The sequence below is a fragment of the Hemibagrus wyckioides genome, linkage group LG08 (assembly GCF_019097595.1).
Source record: "Hemibagrus wyckioides isolate EC202008001 linkage group LG08, SWU_Hwy_1.0, whole genome shotgun sequence".
In the NCBI taxonomy this organism is placed as follows: domain Eukaryota; kingdom Metazoa; phylum Chordata; class Actinopteri; order Siluriformes; family Bagridae; genus Hemibagrus; species Hemibagrus wyckioides.
The window spans coordinates 15,987,125-16,008,358 of NC_080717.1; the positions used below are offsets into that span (position 1 = coordinate 15,987,125).

The 21,234-nt window shown below is 38.3% G+C and overlaps 1 protein-coding gene across 1 annotated transcript; it reads right to left on the reverse strand.

Annotated features, from left to right (window-relative positions):
* Positions 1-2,028: 2,028 nt before the first annotated feature.
* slc9a6a (solute carrier family 9 member A6a) lies at positions 2,029-16,393 on the reverse strand. Its single transcript, XM_058397104.1, has 16 exons — positions 15,996-16,393; positions 15,051-15,250; positions 13,752-13,829; positions 13,467-13,543; positions 13,260-13,372; positions 12,805-12,910; positions 9,108-9,249; positions 8,670-8,775; positions 8,460-8,548; positions 8,170-8,283; positions 7,679-7,790; positions 7,134-7,287; positions 6,750-6,780; positions 6,569-6,651; positions 5,960-6,065; positions 2,029-5,263 (listed from the first exon to the last, which is right to left on the reverse strand). The coding sequence occupies exons 1-16, from the start codon at positions 16,273-16,275 to the stop codon at positions 5,000-5,002; spliced, it is 2,055 nt and encodes a 684-aa protein (XP_058253087.1). The 5' UTR covers positions 16,276-16,393; the 3' UTR covers positions 2,029-4,999.
* Between the last annotated feature and the right edge of the window lie 4,841 nt (positions 16,394-21,234).

Sequence of the window (21,234 nt, forward strand, 5' to 3'; positions counted from 1 at the left end):
CAGTGGCACACAACCACTGAGATACATGTGGCCAGAATTAGCTGTATACCTGAGTAACAATACTTCAAGCATATCATGAAGTTGTCAACAGAATCTATTTTAATAACTACCCCATGTCTCTTCCACAGCAATATAACATTATTTTTTGGGGGAAAAAAGCCAGATCTTCAGTAGGCCACTATACTATATAAGTGTGTCTCAAACCAGTCCTCAAGTGCCCACATAATATTACATTTTTCCCCAATTTCCATCACATTTGAGACAATCCATTAAGAACAACAAATACCTGGTATAATTGTATTGGGAGCTAAAATAAATCTATGAAGTGTTTTGAGAAATGCAGCATTGCATATAAATGGTATAAAAATGTACTTGATTGAATCTCCCCATGTAAATAGAAGTATTGATTAGTGAGGATTTGTCTGAGATATCTATTTTAAATTAATTGAATGAAGAGATAGATAGATAGATAGATAGATAGATAGATAGATAGATAGATAGATAGATAGATAGATAGATAGATAGATAGATAGATAGATAGATAGATAGATAGATAGATAGATAGATAGATAGATAGATAGATGCAGACTAATTTTAGAAGAGACTATACAGCCACAAATGCATGAAACTTGGACCAAGTTCTTTCATTTTATGTCTGTGTAAAACTGTCACTTCATTGCTGCCCTTATATGTACTCTAAAGGAAAATGCTGTATTGTGTAAATATTTAGGTGAACTAAAGGTATTTAGAGAATACATTATGATCACTTAAGTACTTCTGTACTATGAACCGATACAACCATTACTGTGTTTGACAAGGTGTATAGTATTATATAGTATATCACTTAGGGTAGCTTTGAGTCTTCTTAATTCCAAGATCATTTTGGAGATTATTTGACTTGACATGACTTGACTTAATGTCTGTCTCTACTTTCAATGTTTACCAGACAGGAATGCACACCAAGAATGAAAATTATAAAGCAAGAATCAAGCTGATCAGGGGAGTTTGTCTGAAGTCATTTTTTTCTCTGTTATACTGCCAGTATTATTTTTATAACTGTTGCCACCCTTTTAGAGGAGTCAAAAGAAAAAGAAAAAAAAAACATAGACCCTGAACAGTCAAAAGTTTCTGAACACCCTGTATTAGCATTTCTGGTTAAACTTGAAGAAATGGGTTCTGGTTTTAATACTACACATTTTAAAATAAAAATTAGAGGGTAGAAATTTAACACACACACATAAATAATCAAGATCTAACCTGAACAAATCCCCACAATATATATGTGTGTTTTACAGTTGATATAAATGCTATAGTAACCAGTGTACTTGCTCTTAATAAAACAAGTCTAAAAGTCCCATTACACTCTGAGAGTGGATAATGAATACTTATTTGATTTTTATGGAACACTTTCTTTTATCTTTATTTAATTGCCAACTTTGGGAAACTCCACATGCTCAAAAGCATTTGACTGGCAGGGTAAGGTCAACAAAATCCAGCAAAAAATTCTGCGAAGCATTATTACATTTGTCTATCTCAGTGAATGCTCACTCTTGTGGATCTTTCAGACCATATAAGGAGCACATTACCTGATGTCTTGCTGGGACTAGCTACACCCAGCTGAGTTGAGTCAGCATCTGTTTTGGAGAGCACAGTCCTCCAGCTGTGGAGTAAATCATCATCAGTGAACGAGTGCATGCTAAAACACTGTTCATTGTACAAAAAGTTTCCAATACATCTGCTTAAGGAAATGCATCAAATCACATTGAAAAATATGAGTCATTACTGAGTGACTATCCTCTTGAGGCTTTTGATTTTTCTTCCTAAATGACAAAGAGGAATGGTTTGGTGAGGGATACTGCCAAGACATTCACAAAACAACTATCAGTGTATGTTGGGCCACATTTTATGCCAAAAAAGCTAAAAAGGAGCCTGCTGATGTCATGGCTGAATCATCCACACAGCACTTTCTGCTATATTCAAACAGAACTAAGATCTGATCACACCAAACTGAGTAATAGGGAAGCTGACTTAGTTGAAAGCACAGGCTTCTGTTTATTGATCATTGCACACACATGAACAGATGATCATATTTACACATATGTAAACAGTCAGTACCTGCAACATGTAATAACAGAGGCTGCACATGATGTGACTAGCACTCGGCTACATATCAGTAAAAACACAACATTCTGTAGGCAAATCTGCGTGTCGATCTGCTTCTTTCTGTTACAAGTCAAACGTGTAAGACAAGCGATCACCAATAAAAAAGTGCTGTAGTGGCCATGGACACTGAAGCTAATTATAAAGTTATCCTGGACAAGCAGCAGCAGAACAGTAGAGCTGGACACAGACTTACATTCTTTAATAAGCAGAACCTGAACCCTCAATGCTCAAAAAAAAATAAAAATCAAGCTCAAAACTGTGAAGCAAAAATGGATGGAAAATGCATTTTTCTTAGGGAAATATTGCTCCATTTCCATGACCAGAAAGGACAATAATACCTAAGTGGCTTTTTTGTGAATCCAGTTTTTTAGGCAAGTTGCAGCACATTTCAGAAACAGACAATAAAATAATCTTGCGTATCTTAAGTCTTTATCATTTTGAGCTCTTTTTTTCCCCTCACAGATGCATGGCCAATCAAAATAGTACAAGTAGAGACATTGAGTGCATTATTTCCAACCTTGATATTCTTGCGCATATGTGTGTGGCTGGTATTGACATTAAGATACTGAGATATGCTTGTCTACTAAAGTCTTCCTTCACATGACAAAAAAACGCAAAGATGATCTCAGTCTAACAGCAGGTCTATTCGTCACTTTCACCTGAAAATCATCTACCATTAGACGATTAAATAAATAGATATTTCACGATGTAACAAAAAAAAAAGAAAACAAGGCAAGAAAACCAAGTGCAAAAATTCCTTCATCTTGTGGCCATCCAAATATAAACGCCTCATGTGGGCCATGTTATCTAGAGGCAGGCCTAAAGGAATGCTACATTGCCCTCTGGGAAAATGTCCTGCACAGCAGGAGATAACGCTATGCTGAAAGCCTTGTTTACTCTTCTTTTCGATGACCGTCACTCATTCTCCGTTTCTGCATCTCCCGCTCTCTTGCCTTGTCCATCATGGGCCTTCATCCACAGCAACAGTGCAACACTAACTGTGTCTACGTTTGCTGCTTCATTCAGGGGACCCTTTGCATTATGGGTGCCAGCACCTTCCATTCAAGGCAATAGCCACCCTTCTAGTTTCTATATCCAGTTTGTTTTATGAACACACACACACACACACACACACAGAGCTGAATTTTAAGAAACAAGAATGCAACACAAAAATCTCTTAAATGGGTTGTTCTCACCTTTTTATCTAATTTTATATCCTTTTTAATAGACAGTGTATTAAAATCAGTCACACTATTTTATTTATCTCATGGTTCACTATATATTCAGATATACACATATAATAACTGTAACAAATGTACAGTTGCACTCACACCCATCAACGCTCTCATCTCATCACTGCACCACACCCTAACATTAAACTCGTACAGGAAATGGTCAATTTCCATAATTCTTTCCCCCACCAAAAGTACAAATGTTAAAACAGTTAATACCTGTTCAATCAGCCCTTTTTATAGCATGCTTAAAATCATCATTCACCCATCTCCTCTCTATACTCAAAAAAAACAAACAAAAAAAACAAACAAATATAATTTGTGCTGCAATGACATTGCTTACCATCCTGGAGAATGATTTTTCAATTTGCTATAAAAATCCAAAAATGCCGCAAAAAAGGGGGAGAATACATAGCAATGCATCTCCACACAGCACACATCATGCAAGGTTAGTACATTAAAAGGCCTACAAAGAAATCAACCACAATGACGTGAACTGTTGTTTTCTGTATCCTTGCAGCTCTGCACTAGCACACACTAGCAAGAATACTCTTTAAAATAAAAATCTCTAGTTTTGTTTATATTAGTAATACAGATGATGGATAGTTTTAGTCATTCACCGTTAAACATGACACTATGTCACTATGTCATTTCAGTGGTTTAGAGCTGCAACGTGAAATTAAAAAAAAAGATGTTTGTGACTTTTTACAAAATGCAAACAAATCAGAAAAAAGCACCTCAGATTTTGTACCATGACTCTCACTAAAAGAACATCTTACTGCGACTAACATGAACATGTACAACGAGGTGTAAATCCACCAGAGTCACAGTCAAAGGTCAGTTATGTGAGTTCTGGGCCTTCTGATTGCACAGCCATCCCTCTGTAGCCAATCAAAACTACAGCAAGTCCCTCGTTGCCAATTTGAAGCCTACATCACACAGAGGAGTTCAGTTTTAAGATACAAGGCCTCCCTCTAGTGGATGGCAGTGTTGTTTTGCTCCAAGGATAAGTAAAAATGACATTCAACAGGCACTTGATCGCAACCACGTAACAAACACTGAGCCACCAGGTCACCATGCCTCTCTCTGTTCTGACCCTCAGTTAAAGAAGGTGGTTTGAAAGTCTAAGACTCTTTACCAAACAGTTTTGCCATTGCCCAAGCTTGAATCCTATATGAACCAGGCCTCGCGCACCAACAGAAAGCACAAAATTAGCATGCACAGCTATATTACACCTTACTATGCAGACAAGAAAGCACTGCTCTATCACTTCTCACGCTAACCTCTGAGACAGACAATGCCACAATGCCTGAAGATGCCATACTGTTTAACATCCAAGCTGTGGGAAAATAAATGCAGAAAATGGATGGCAAGACCTGACAAGTTTTCACTAGTCATGTTTGGAGGAGCAGAAAGAAAATGACAAATGAGGTAGAGACATCAAACCAGCCACTTCAGAGAGAGGATAGTGGAAAGGAGAGAGGGAGAGAGAGGAAGAGAGAGAGAGAGAGAGAGAGAGAGAGAGAGATCACTCCAGACTGTGGTGGTGATGGAGAGAGGGACAGGAAAGCCTTTGAACTTCCTTCAGGATTTTTCCATGCAACTCAAATCTCCCTGTGGCGGAGAGGCGGCTCTGAATCGTCCATGGGCAGCACAAGACGTGTGCCCCGGATCACCAGCTCATGGTCGCCAAAGGTCAGCTCTCGGTCCAGAGCATCATCAGAATGGACACCCGCTGCACCAGCGGGGATGCTGATGGTGCGCGTGCCCGACGCATCTGTGCTAACTGTGACATCACCATAGGTCAGGCTGATGTCACCGTCGTTCAGGATAAGGTCTGAATCATCGTCCTTCAGCTGGCCCTCGTTCTGCATGGAGAAGATGAAGCAACCAGTGAAGTATGTAAAAAGCACAGTGTTTTGGAACTGACAAGTGTTTTATTAACAGAGTACTTAACTCTACTCAAAACATGTAGTGTAGTCATTTAAATAGACAAGCCTCCTTCTGACCAAACAACAAAAATAGTGTACAAGAAATTGTTCCATTAAAGGTAATGTTCACCAATCAAACAGAGTTTTAATGTTTTAGAGATGGCTGAGGTACAGTAGGGACAGTACTGGGAAACTAGTCCATTTCAGTGGACCATACACAGACACACCAAGGGACAATTTATCATTGCAAATCTACACACTGGCATGTTTTTGAGAGATGGGAAAAAAAAAAAACACTGAACCCGTCTTGAAATTCTATGCAGTCAATCACACAGATCAGGACTGTGTATCTAAATTTCCTAATTTGGACATATTTTTCTTCAGTTGATGTTACCCATAACTTCTAGTAACTTTAAGCATTTCTTTATTGATTCTAGTGAAAATGCTTGATATGGTCTGGGGTAATAGATCTGTAAAGCTTTGTATCATTTGTGTAATCAAAAAGTAATGAACATAGCTACCACAAAAATGTTGATGGAACTGTAAAAAAATAAATAAATAAATAAAACAATGCTAAAAGCTTTCCTTTCAGAAGAAGGTCACTGAGTGTATTCTGTTGTGCATAAGGCTGACCTCACACGCCTGTGGGCTGGTGAGGCATCGGGCCAGTGGGCCGCAGCAGGCTGGCAGAGTGGCTGTGAGTGGCGGCCCACTGTGAGTCAGAATGGGCTTAAGATAGCTGTAGGAGAGCAAGGTCAAGGAACAGTGTGTTTAAGTGTGTATAACTGCAGATTAATGACACTAAATGATATCAGGGTTTAGGAATTTATAATATCTTAGGACAGACTTTAGCCACTGTATTATATAAATTCAATAAATAGATAATTTACTGTGTACAAAACTAACATATAGTACATGGTATAAAACTATGGAGATACTGTGAAAGGTTCATCTTTGGGGAACCTGGATCACAAGGCAGGGGACACCCTGGACAGGGTGCCATTACATCACAGGGCACAACCGCACACACACATTCACACACTACAGACAATTTAGAGAATTTAGTTTGCACAAACTACACACAAAGGATAAAGCAGGAAATCACACCCTCAATCCCCGAGGTGCAAGGCAAACATGATAACCACTAATCCACTGTGACTCCTGGGAAATTATACAGTAGGATTCAATTCTTTCATTCTTTTTTTTTTTAATTCAATACTGCCTGCCTGTCACAAAGGATACTTGTGGTCAAAGTTGTACCAAATCCTAAATAACCAGGCGCTCTCCTGCTTGGTGCTCCTCCTCTCTAATCCATCAGGGCCAATCTGGAGAAATGCATCCATATAGTGCATTAGGGTTAACATAAACATCATAGTACATTAAAAGCTGTAGAGGTCTTTAGCATAACTAAAGATGCACTTACCGAATTGTCCTGGTCTGAGTCGACTCCAACACTGTTACAACAAAAATCAAGATCAGCAAAAACAATCTGAATAAGACATACAACATACAGAACTGACAAACGGTTCATATTTTTCAAATAGCAGGACCTTAAGTCTTGATGATCTTCCTGCCACTATAAACATTCTATATATAACTTTTAGAAGCTGAAGTGGGGTTAGATGGCTTTGGCTCTAAAAAGAGGAGTATAAATAAGCATTTCATTACCTCTACCCTAAGACAAGCCCTAGAACTAGTGGAAAAGCAAAGCCACATTAAAAAAAATGTAAACCTAATTAAATATGTCTATCAGATCCTGTTTAAAATGCCTAAATATCTAAATACTGTCTAAATATGCAGGACTGACCGGATTCGTTGGAAAGACAACATTTGAGTGGTGCCTCCTCCACATATCCACACGGTGAAGAAGACCACCAGCAGCGTGGTGGAGAACATCATCTGTCGTGCGTATGTGGCTGTGTCTCTGATGGAGAGGGCGAACGTCATGGCCCCTCGGAGACCTGGGAACGAAAGTGAAGACATGTTTGTTGTAATGGAACATCGGAGTGATATTTCTCGTTCAGATTTGAGAAACTTTATTTGGAGAAACATCTGTCTTTTTATTCATATGACCACTCCCAAGCACACATGCCCTCTTAGATATTCACTGAATGTGTACAAAATATCTGAACATGAATAAAAGATATCTTACTCTTCACTACTTTAATAACACAACAAACTACTGAATCCTTTTCTATTTCCATTGCATTTTAAACTTTCCCAAGGCAATGGAAATGTAAAATTATTCATTTTCTGAAAAGCCAGAAAGCTCATGTTGAACCATTAATATGGTTATATGTTTTTTACATAATTTGCGTCAAATACAATTTCAGTCGCACTCAATCAACAAACCTGCAAACATCATCATGTGCTGAAAGTTGGAGCTTATCTTGTTCCTGCGGCCCAAGTTGAGCAGGAAGGAGAGTGGGTAAATATTAGCTGCACGGCCCAGGAAAATGGCCAGCTGGAATAGAAAGTCATTAAGGAACCAAAAAAACCCTAAGTACAGGCTATTTGCCCTTACTGTTTCAGTAAGGGAAGCCTCTCTCTCTTACTCACACACACACACACACAAAGAACAGTGCCACCAACAACAATTCACTCAGTAGATGGTCACCAGCCACTTCCTCAGTGGAATGAACCAAAATGAAGTCAACATCAAATGTAGGCTAAAGAACCACTAACGTCATTCATTTAATGCATTCTATGCTGATTAGAGTCCATGGTTTAGTTCAACATTTTGCAACAAACATGCACTACCCACACCCTCTTATGGATTCAATGAATCAATGACTTAGATTTGTTTTTTTTAAATTCTCAATCTCAGTGTCATTTTAGGATACAAATGCTCCGATGATAAAGACAGGGTTGAAGACGTGGTTCTGGAAGGTGAACAGGGTCAGGCCCATGTAGGAAAAGATGAAGTTCTCAGCTAGGAAATTCAGCAGCTCAAACAACTAAAAATGAGCACAGTGAAGCACAAAATTGATCTCTGTGTGCAAACCTTCATTAAAAACCACAATGAGGAATGTAGTTAGGGAAATGCACAATATATATTATAAGAATATAATGGCAAGTGGAAGTCAAAATTTGTATGACTTCAAAATTTAATTTAGCGACAGAAATGACTTACTTGCTTGGTCCGGTCCTGTGACTCAGGGGAGAGGTTGTTATAGGTGTAATGAGCCTGTGTAATTCCACAGAACAGAACTGCTACCACACCTATGCATACCCCAAACAAAATATAATCACATTACAATCCAAAACAATTTGGAAAATTTTGAAACAAAATATTATTTACACCTAGAAACGAAAAATCACTGCCAGAATTCGAGCAGGTCACCTGTAAAGCCACAAGCCTCAGCTAACAGGAATGTGCTCCAGGACATGAGGAAGAAGAGGGCTGTTTCTAGCAGCTGAAAATCCCGCAACTTGGTGAATTTGGTAACGTGAGGAAGAGTCAAGGAGCCAATTTGCATTCCATTTAGCATTGTGTGCAGAAATGCATTCATGGAACGTGCCCAAACCATTTAACATAGCTGACAACATTATCATGATAATATGATAAGCTGTCTCTGTTCTTGCTGGACACCATCTTTAAAGCTGGATTACATTGCCAGCTACCTAGAAAGTGCTATTTGATACCTGCCAGCTTGTGTTACATTACCTGGCTAAATTTAACTGTGGACACCTTCATGAGAACATCTGACAAACCACAAACTGACCACTGTGCATGGTCTTATAACTATTGATGAGCAAATCTGAAGCAAATAAAGGATATCAATGCAGTCATTACACCAGTAGCCACTCCAAGAGCAAAGGAACCGCTGAAGACTCCCAGAAATATGCCAAATGATTTTAGCATGGCCATGGCTTCAAATGTATGACTGTTGTCTCCCTCTGGCTGATATGCAACAATGGACCTAAACAGAGAAACAAATCAGAATAAGGACACAAACCCTGACACTTGCAGTGTTTTCTGAAGCCATAATAAAAGACACAATTAGCTACACAATAACAGTGGTTCAACACAAACAATGGGAATGTTGTGTTGTCTCTATGAAAAGCACAAAGATCAGAGAAAATGAAGAAAAGAAGGCACAGCACACCATGCCCTACCTACCTAATACACTAAACCACATTTCCTATTATCATAAACCGGGACATTTGCTTTGGGTAATGCAAAATTACTAGCTCAACACCCACCTGTCAAATCAATGTCCTGTTGATGGTCTATTGCACACAGAACAAAAAAATACTAGAGAATTCTAGTGTGGAGTCTGAGGGTGATACCAAACTACTACACTGACTCTTATGTGTGGTTGTTCATTCAATAATTTCACTGCTGTATTTAATTTTATTTATTAAAAAAAACGATGAATAGACAAAAACATAAAATCTAATCTGTTTAAGCAATTTAGCAGACCTGTTTTTTTTTCTTATTATTATCTAACTGGAAATGTTTCCCGATATTTCAGGGAAATAAAGCTCTAAGCAACACAAATAAAAGTGCGAGCTGGGCAGATAGAGAGGAAGCTAGACTAAATAACTGTTCTAACTGAGGGTGGGTCAAACCCTAAAACAACATACCTTTCATCCAGCCAGCAAATCCCCACAGTCCAGCCTCAATTATATGTAATTATACATAACAGGATGGGACACTGAATATAAAAGTGACTACACTGAACATGGTCACAGACACATGAGGGTTAAAATGAGTTCATGCATAATGTCGTGTTCTTTCTTTAACCAACATGATTCTCTGAGCATCAAATCACAGCAGCATCGTAACAAAAATGGAAAGTTTGTGAACAATAAGGATGAGTATATGGAATGCAAACCACATTGTGTACAATGTATAACTTTTAGTTTGGTCCAAAAATGGGATCTAGTCTGAGGTTTGACTGTGGGTCATTCGCTCTGCATACTCTGGATTACACCAGGCAATGCACACGCAGGAAAACAAACTAACTGCAGAGTCAAAGCTACTTGTGCAGCACACCCATTGAGGGGCGTTCTTTGCTTGTGGTTACCGCCCTCTACGCACTGAGCCACACCTCCAGGGCAGTGCCGGCCCACCCCACTGTGTCTCCGGTAATAAAGGAAAATTCTGAGTCGAGAACGGGGGCCAGCAGGAGAAAAAAACATACAAGTGTTAGGAACATTCCACACGGAGTATTGTTTTTGATTAGTAATAAACTACGGCATAGTCAGCAAAATAAAACATGCTCAGCATATGAGAACTGCAAGCAAAAGTGAATGTAGAGATCTGATTTTTTTCACTGTGGATATAAATGTCTGAGTGGGAACTGCACAGGTTCAAGTCGAACTCATTTGGCTAATATGAAACAAAGAATGGATGATTACAGATGATGGAAGCACTTTTCACATAAGAATGTAACAAGCGAAAGTGTTTCATGAGCATGATTTTGGTCATGCAAGGCGATGATAATAACAACATGCCCTGAAACAACATTAAGTGGTATGGATGTCACACTTGATTTATGCTACATAAATCAGTTGTAGTGAATTTGGAGAGCAACCCTGTAAAAGGTAGTTCAAATGCGACAGATGCAAATCATACAGGATACAGTCTAGTAGCTGCTTCTGAGCAGTTTTAATATCACTAACCAGTGCTGCCATGTTTCAGCTAAATTTTCCAGATCAACTATATCTTAAAATCCACACCAAAGACCTGAAACTAGCCCCCAAAAATCCAGGCACTGAAAAAAGGAGATATGTGTTTAAACCTGCTATATGCACTCAGACATTGCTTGTAGAAATTCATTAGATTTAATATGATTATTTGCTATAAAACTGCTCTGAGCACTAATAACCATGATAGGATAAATAGATATCTCACTGCCCCATGATTTCACAACTACAAATGAAAGTATATATGCATATGTTGTTGAACAGCTAATACACACTTACCGTCCACTTTAATAGGAACAGACTTCCTTATGCAGTCAATCAGCCAATGACTACCCTATCAGCCTCTTGACCTACATCTGTAAGATCTTATATATTGTGCCGCTGCCACATGATTTGCTGACCAGATAACTAGAAAATCATGTACAGGTGTTCCTATTAAAGTGGGCAGTGAATGTATATTGTAAGGCTCTGCCCCACATGTCCCACTTAATTGTACAAGTCACCACTTGGTAACAAGTAGGATTTCCAGTCTCTCTATGCCTGTTGAGTTTGTCTGGCAGTTTTCTTGTGATCTCTTGGAAATATTAAATGGTTTGCTTGAGCTGGATCCCAGTGTTATTTATAAGTTAAAGCCTGTGTCTATAAATTTCAACCATTTTGCTTGACATGCTCCAGACTGTTGTGCTGCACACTATAACAAGGTGGAAAAATCAATAGGTTGCTTTTCCCCTTGATGCTTAAACAGTCCATAATAAAAGTAATGAAATTTGGCTATAAATTAGTTTGTTTTCTTTATTGCTGCTTGTCTAGCTTTCTAAAAAACAGCGCATTAAAAAATAATACAGCCGTAAGTGCTAGTATTATATTCACAGGGAGACATTCAGGGTTTTTTTTCCTGTACTTGACCTACCTCATGCAGGTCTCTTACACAGTGTTTCTGCTGACTGTTTATTGTGTAATGCAAATAAGGTTTAATCTTCTGTTTAGTCCACATTGAGTTTATAGAGCTCGCAGGTTTGGTAAATGTGGATCGGTTTTCAGTTCACACTGGTCACTTATTAAAGCCTTATAACTTACTATTTATGTATATACTTACTATTTACATTATAAAAATATAATTAACCAAGGTTTCTGTTGTTGAGATAAACCAGAATGGATACAAACCCAAATCATAATATATTTGGAATAAAGAGAAATTGCTCCAACCCATATAGTGTGCCATTTCTTTCTCAGCCATTATTGACATCTTAAAATGTGCAAAACATTTCAAGGACTCTGTGCATCTGTGTATATACAGAAAGGGGACAAATTAAAGGAAAAGTGGTCTATGAAGATTTTGGACCCACTGGAAACCACCAAAACAGTTTTCTGTGCCTTTTTACATATTATACTAGTCTCTAGGATTGTACTGTAGGGATAAAAACTACACACTTGCCTACCAAAATATATTCCTTCAACCGGTGTTTTGGTGATCGTAGAGGACAATGTTAATTACGTTGGTGCAAAACCTAATATGGCTGCTCAAAGGGGTTGAACATGAAGGTCATTGCATCTGATTTACATTCATTTCAAACTCAGAAAGCCCTTGTGCCTTGTGAATGGAGCCATTATGATCATCATTATCATCATCATCATCATCATCATCATCATCATCATCGTGGAAGAGGCTATGTGCATCAAGATGGAAATTCCTCATCAGAGAATAAAGAAACTTTGTCCAATGGAATAAGTGGACCCAAACCACTATTTTTTTCCTCACTGTAGTTTTACAACTGTAAACTGTAATATATATATATGAATTCTTGTAGAAAAAAAGGACTTACGAGGAAAGCACCACAGCAACAGCATCATTTAACACGCTCTCTCCAAACAATAGAGCATAGAGGTCAACATCCACCTGTAACTCGTTGAAGATGGCCAGGACGGTCACTAGAATGCAAGGTTCACAAAATACACAACACAAGCATTAGTATTTATTCAGACTTATGACTATGGCACGTCATTATAACTTTCTGTGCTTTGAATGCTCACAGTATGACAAATGTATGAGCACACATTATAGTTTTTTGTATGTCACAGTGTTTCTTATAAAACGCAAAATATAGTATATTACATGCAAAAATAAATGGGGATTTTGCTGATATCAAAAAACATCAAAATATATTATATGTGCATGTATAATGACAATTCATAACTTTTATTGATTTATTTCAAAAAACACCTCCAAGTCTCATAAACCAAATTCCAGTTGTAAAGTTGTAAAGCTTTTAAGACACACCTGGATCAGTGGCTGATACGATGGCACCAAAAAATAGGCAGTCAGTGAAGAAGAAGTCTCCTCCCAACTGGCCAGTATACTTCATTAGCATCACACAGCCATACATCAGTAAGCTGCAAACACAGAACTATCGTTTTCAAGTCGTGTTCAAACACCAAAAAGATCCAGTGCAGAAAAGATACTGAAAAATTCATGAAGCACACTGACCCAATGATGAAGCAGGACACCACTGTTCCGACAAAGGCATAAGCCAAAATGGAGCCCATGTTCCTGAAAAAATGTCTCTGAAATGCAACGACAGAACAACTTACCGACTTTAAGGAGAATGTTAATTACCAAGTTAGTCCTGGCTTTAAATATAAAAACTTTTAAATATATATATATTTTACTATATATACACATTATTTATATAAATATAAATTTACATTGAGCTGTCAGAAATGTAATAATTTTATCTAAGCTATAGATAAGTATATAAAAAAGAGGTCATACTCGCTTTAAGCTGTATCCCGCATGAAATATGATTGGCGGCAGAAGAATGTTGAAAAATACCTCTGGGTCAAAAGTCACCTGAAATAAAATAAGTTATGATGCTGTCATAAACTGACCGTGTGATTATTTTATTATAAACACAATAACACAGTACTTCAACTTTGTCATGTGTCATACATCTGTGTATATTTGCAGTGGAATAAATCTAAAGCATTATAGCATTAAAAAGTCTCTGAAATCTGGTCAGTAAAAAAATGCATTGTGAAAACAACTAGCCATTCTTACAATCCATTAAACAGGTTCTGGATTGATATACAATATGAAAAAAAGAAAAAAATTAGATTCATAAAATTACTGTAAAAACTTTGTGCTTTGCCACGCTAAGGAGCCAATGTTTCAGTGCAACTGGGGATCTCCATCAGGTCAAATACAATAAACTATAGTGACCTATACATACAAGGCCATGTCAATTACCTAAAGCTTTGGGCACAATAAGTGAAGTCATTGCTAGTACACATGAAGTTCATGCTTAACAGTGGCACTGACTTAAAAACAACAGTTTAGTAACAGGCCATTCTACATTATAGAAAAGCATCACTATTAAATTATTTGTATCAACCACTATTAATTTAATAAATGTTTCATGTTTTCTTATTTCCTCTATTAGAGAGTACTTTCTCACACTAATATAACCATGCTACATTTTGATGTGCTTCTGTACAAAATACAGCAACTGAATTCCTAAAATCCTGACTTCTAATAGCACTTCTATGATCATTATTTCTCATTAACAAATATTTTGGTTTGTCTGATGTAAGTAACCATGCTTTTAACCTTAAAAACTACACTGCTGAAATATGAGAAAGTGATTAAGGCATTGATCAGCTGATCAGAAGCTGATCAGGTGAGTTTGAATCCCAGGTCCACTAAAAGCTGCCACCTCTGTGTCCCTGAGCAAGGCCCTTAAACCTCAATGGCTTAGTTGTATAAAATGAGATAAAAATGTAAGACGCTCTGGATAAGGGCGACTGCCAAATACCAGAAATGAAAAATGATGCTTAGTATTAGTATTAGGAAACCAGTGAAGTCATACTGGGCCACACACTTGTAATATCCACCTGGGATATTCTCAAATAAATCAGTAACAAATGTGTAGCCATAAATGCACCTGAAGGATGTAAAAACACGTGTCTGATAAGGTTGTGAAACAAGCAGGTCAATTTTAAGAAACAACACTCCACTGTAAATATCAGGTCCTGAGAAAATGTTCATCTGACTGTGTGCAAGTCCCTGGTTTACCTTACGAAGCATCTCATTGTCCTGAACATCCTTGACTTCGTTGGCGCTGATCTCGCCCTTCAGTGTGTACTCGTAAAACTTGCCGCTTACGTTGACCAGTAACGTGGCTGGACTGGCGTTGACATGGCAACTCAGAGTAACGTTGTTGATGTCACGGGGCACGTGGATCCCGTAACGCAGCACAACCCCAACCAGCAATCCTGGTGACAGACAACAAATGGGCTATGAATAACAAACGGTGGCAGAATAAATCTTCTTAAACCAGACAAAGAATGACCACTAGAAACTGTCCTAAGACACCTCTCATATTACTGAAGAGTCTTAGAATCAGTTTTTAACTATTTTTGATTCTCAATTAGAATTCTTTACTTTAAGTAGTTTCTGATAAATGGTCAAATTGATGATGATGATGTGTAGATATGATGTTATTCTGTAGTCCAGTGTAAAGCATAATCAGCATGTAAACTGTGTTTTTCTGTCAAGAGACTGCTTGCAATTATTAGCTACAGGTTTAGCTACTGATTCTCCAAAATGTTCTCCAGCACCTATAAAGCTCCAGTTATACCCCTGACTTTGAGCGGTCATGGTGAAAAGGGCAGAAAATGTTTAACTAATCCTACGTTGGTTTGATACAATAACATCAAATCAAATAAACAATAAACACAAAGCTAGCTGTTTGCCTGAAAACAAGACAGCTATCCAACTAGCGTTTTCCATATTTCTGGCCTGGTGAATTCAGTGAGTCGTTCCGCAAAACGAAAGCCAGGTTGTAATCAGCTGTCAAAATAAATACCACATAAACCCATGAGCCTGGGCTACTGTGTAACATAGTACTTTACCGGACTGCCTTTTGTCCAGAACTAGTTTAGCTTAGCCAGCTTAGCTAGCGTCAACTAGAATCTAAACATTGCAGATGGCGATCAGTGACATGTTGCTTGTTCTCACCATATATCATTGCCAGCCCGGTCTCGTGTAGAAACCTGAATCGGCGGTGTTTGAACAGCCATATCGTGAGGATGGTGAGGGTGAGGAGTAAGATGAAGATGAGCAGGTCGGCACTGTCCTGTCGGTGGCTTTCTTCAGCCTTTTTCTCAGTCACGATGTTCTCCATCGAACTGTCTTCTGCTCTGCATAAGCACAAACAAACTGACAGACTAGCCAAAAAGCACAAAGGCAGTCTTCCCCAAGCTCCCTTTGTGCCGCTGTGTTTCCGTTGAGAGCCCATGTTGACATTTCTTTCCGGTTAAAACATCACAGGTCTGATGACTGGTCAGAAAATAATATGCAGAAGGCGAAATCGGCTTGTGTAGATTGTTCCTGATTCCAGGCGTGGCCACGCCCCCTTTTATATGACGTCAGCACACGGGGGAAAGCCGTTAGGATTCGTACCCGCGCTGCTGCGTTAGCAATGCGCATTGACTTCTGTTTAACTACTGTACTGGGTTTGGGCAGAACTGTTACATTGGGAACTTGTCTAAATACAGGGAGAATTCTGAAGGGTCCCTCTATAGGGGTAGGGTTTAAGGGTCATTTGGAACACACACTTCATTTCAGCTTCGAAATATATACACCGACCTGGCATAACATTATGACCTAATATTGTGTTGGTCTTCCGTTTGCTGCCAAAACAGCCCTGATCAGGCATTCACTGTGTATTCTGACACCTTTCCATCAGAACCAGCATTAACTTCTTCAGCAACAGTAGCTCATCTCTCCAACACGTGCATCAATGAGCCTTGGCCACCCATGACCCTGTCGCCGGTTCACCACTGTTCCTTCCTTGGACCACTTTTGATAGATACTGACCACTGCAGACCGGGAACACTCCACAAGAGCTGCAGTTTTGGAGATGCTCTGATCCAGTCGTCTAGCCATCACAATTTGGCACTTCGTCAAACTCGCTCAAATCCTTACACTTGCCCATTTTTCCTGCTTCTAACACATCAACTTTGAGAACAAAATGTTCACTTGCTGCCTAATATATCCCACCCACTAACAGGTGCCATGATGAGGAGATAATCAGTGTTATTCACTTCACCACTCACTTCACCAGCAAACCGATGCTCTGAAGCCAGGCATGTGTAACTGCAGACCATAGACTTCTAAAAGGCATACCTGCTACTTCCGGTGTCAACTTGACATCATATGAGTTGTTGCTACTGCACAAGAACCCAAATGTATAACATGACTTTTCCTACATGTTCTTCATGCGATTAATGGGATTGAATCAAGAAAAATATGGAAAATGATATCATGATAATAATATAATGATATAACATATAGCTTTGTTGTACCCATTTAGTAATGGGGTCTATCTAATATTATCATATGTAGTACATACAGTATAATGCCACCGCAGATGGTAGGTAATTACAGGATGCTATAAAATTATAGGTAATTTTGTTCTACATATTGCAAGTGAATGTAACTTCTACATGTAATCATTAAATAAATGAATGATTTACGTTGTTGTGTCATGAAGCTGTATTCAGTCATAATGCACACAGCATGTGAAATAATTGTTGAGGATGTTATGATCGTTATACCTGACAACCCAACACGCTGAAACGAAGAACTTGATTGTCTATTAATGTACATGTGATAAGCAAACATTATTTTGTGACTTTAATAAGATAGATAGATAGATAGATAGATAGATAGATAGATAGATAGATAGATAGATAGATAGATCTCTCTCACAGCACCAGGAAAGAAACAAAATAGGCATATTTTGTGTTGAACTTTATTTTTATTGTTGCCCTTTTCTGGTACATCATTGATATATTTTCGTTTAATTACATAAAGAATTTTCACTCCAAACTGGCTATTTTTGCCGGCTATGTGAGAACATGCTGTTTCATTCTCACCCCTCGGCAGAATTCAGTTAAATAGCTTATCCGCTTATCTGTGATTCATGTATTCTGGATATGGCAAGACAGAATATATCCAGAATAGAAAATGATATTAATAATCGGTAGCAATCTCAAGGCATCTGCTAAATCCATTTTTCAGAATTAATCAAAATAAGCTCAATAAAACATCCAAGTTACATAGCATAATGCATTCAATAACCTTGTATTTATCCGAATTTATCCTTGGATTGACACATCATGGTTATTATGCATACAGTACTTTTAAGAACTCAAATTAACAATCAGTTAAGATGGTGGACGTTGCTAAAAAACCCACAGACATCTAAAAGCTTCAACGCTATGAATCAAACTTACTCAAGTTGCTTGTGGTTAAGAGCACATAGACCATATCATTACAAAAAAGAAGAAGTACATAACCTCGTAACACTGTGTTAACAATGATAAGATGCCAAATAACACCAATTGTTTTCATGCAAATAACCCCTGCATTCTCACAGACATACTTCAGTGACCCTGAAACAGAACTGATTTGTTTGAGACAGGTCGCAAAGTTTAATTATTATGCCTCATGTTCTATAATTTGGTAATATGATGCATCCATAAATTAAAAAATACCTTCACAATAGCTTTGATTAGTGAAAACACACGGTTGTCAATAGAGTCGGCACTATCATGCATGTAGGTAACATTGCCAAAAGCAGAAAGCCCAACACAGCTTTGTAAACGCAATAAACTTAACCTTTTATCTACATAGTGTACATCCGAAAGGTGACGCAGATGCTTCTCTGAAGCCATCACAACCTTTATGCATGCTTCAGATAGCACAAGAAGTCTATCTTTCTGTTTTAGCTCAAGCAAAGTGTAACTATTCTTATACTCTGGTGCAGTTTCATTACTCATAAGAGAAAATCTGCAAGGACCACACGTAACCGTTGGAACAAGCTTTCTTACCATTCAACCCACAATGTACACAATGGTCTATTGATCTTTTATTGATCTTAGCTTGGAAGAAGTGTAAATGTGATCATGCATGGCAGAATTTTTGCAAGCAAACGGGTCTAAATCTTCAGAACTCTCCTGAGCTAAAGTTTTGCACAGCAGTTGTCATATCTCATCTTGAGGGCAACAGTTTCTGACACCTGACGCCTGAAATCATGACCAGAATCTGAAACAAAAACTACTTGCAACATATGAATATTCATTCAAAATTCAGTCAAAAGATGTGGCTCATCAGTTAAAAAAAAATTTGGATTACACCATCTCTATGTGCATATAGCTGAATATGCAGTTCCTCGTTGATGAGGTTCGATTCACTGAGCTTTCTGACAAGCTCTCCACATTTGATTTTAGTTTTCCTCTCACTTTTTTGAGAGTTGTGCAGTTTTTTCTTTGCTTTATGAAGCTCATTTTCTGCACTTTTAAGCTTTCTTTTTAGTTTTCCAGGAGAAGTCATGTAAGAACGCTCCTTTAATAAAGTACAGGCTAAATGTGTGGTTTAGAAGAACAAATCACAAAAAGTCTACAATTCGAGCCTCTCTGAATACAGAAAAGGAAATATACTATCAACATCCCAGGCTTATAGATTGTGATATAGATGCAAGTTCTGGTTCACTGTCAACTAGGAGAGGTTAAAGAACCTGTTGTGATGTCACTGACAGGCGTTGCACACGAGGTTTTCCGAAAACAAAAATATTAATGAATTATGAATATGAAATTTTTAATAATCTCAAATGCGTACATTGATTTCCTTCACTAGTACCATAGTACATGTTTAACACATCTCTCTAGGTGGGTACTGCCCCAGGACGGATTCGGACAACCTGACCTGTACGATCAAATACATCTTCTTCAAAGTGTGTACTACACACACTTGCCCATTTTCATGGCTGTTCATCAGTCCTTCTGCAGGCTACCACCCATTTCTTAAATCGATCAGGTGACTTTTATCTATTTGGAAACCTTGAAATGAATATAAAAGTCTTGTAAATGCCTACAAACTTGTACATGATCCTCAGAAACACTGTCACTATGAGTTGAAAGAGGGAATTGCTGAGCACAAAGGAAGACGGCTCCTAAATTATAAAACCTGGACACATCTGCCTAAGGTCTTTACAAGATACAAGATAGACAAAAATATAAAATATTTAACTTTACATTTTATATTTTTGTGTGTGTTGTATCCTGTGACTGACTATGAAGCTGTAACACAAGAATTTCCCTTATGGGATCAATAAAGTACATCTATCTATACACCTACACTATATTGCCAAAGGTTGTGGGACACCGCTCCAAATCATTGAATTCAGGTGTTGTTTTTCAGGGGTTGGGCTCGGCCCCTTAGCTCCAGAGAAAGGAACTCTTAATGCTTCAGCATACCAAGACATTTTGGACAATTTCATGCCCCCAACTTTGTGAGAAAAGTTTGGGGATGACCCATTCCTGTTCCAACATGACTGCACACCAGTGCACAAAGCAAGGTCCATAAAGACATGGATGAGAGTTTGGTGTGGAGGAATTTGACTGGCCTGCACAAAGTCTTGTCCTCAACCTGATAGAACACCTTTGGGATGAATTAGAGCAGATACTGCGAGCGAGGCCTTCTCGTCCAACATCAGTGCCTGACCTCACAAATGTGCTACTAGAGGAATGGTCAAAATTCCCATAAACACACTCCTAAACCTTGTGGAAAGCCTTCCCAGAAGAGTTGAAGCTGTTATATCTGCAAAGGGCGGGCCAACTCCATATTACATTCATGTGCATGTAAAGGCAGACGTCCCAGTTCTGGTCTGGCTCACAGTCTCCGCTTTAATTCATCCCAAAGGTTGAGGTCAGGACTCTGTGAAGTTCCTCCACACCAAACTCGCTCATCCATGTCTTTATGGACCTTGCTTTGTGTACTGGTGTACAGTCATGTTGGAACAGGAAGGGGTCATTCCCAAACTGTTCCCACAAAGTTGGGAGCATGAAATTGTCCAAAATGTCTTGGTATGCTGAAGCATTAAGAGTTCCTTCCACTGGAACTAAGGGGCCGAGCCCAACCCTGAAAAACAACACCTGAATTTAATGATTTAGAGGGATGTCCCAAAACCTTTGGTAACATAGTGTATCTAACTGCCTGCGGTCTTTATTTTAATACTCAGGTCTGTTTCTGTGATTACAGATGGACTGGAACATGTTGTAACATTACAATACATTTTTGAGGCGTACTGTGATAAGTAATAATAATGTTATTGCAAAACATTGATGACCAGAGCTTCTCCATGGTTTTCTTTGTGTTTCCATGAGTGAGTGAAATATAGATTACAAACAAT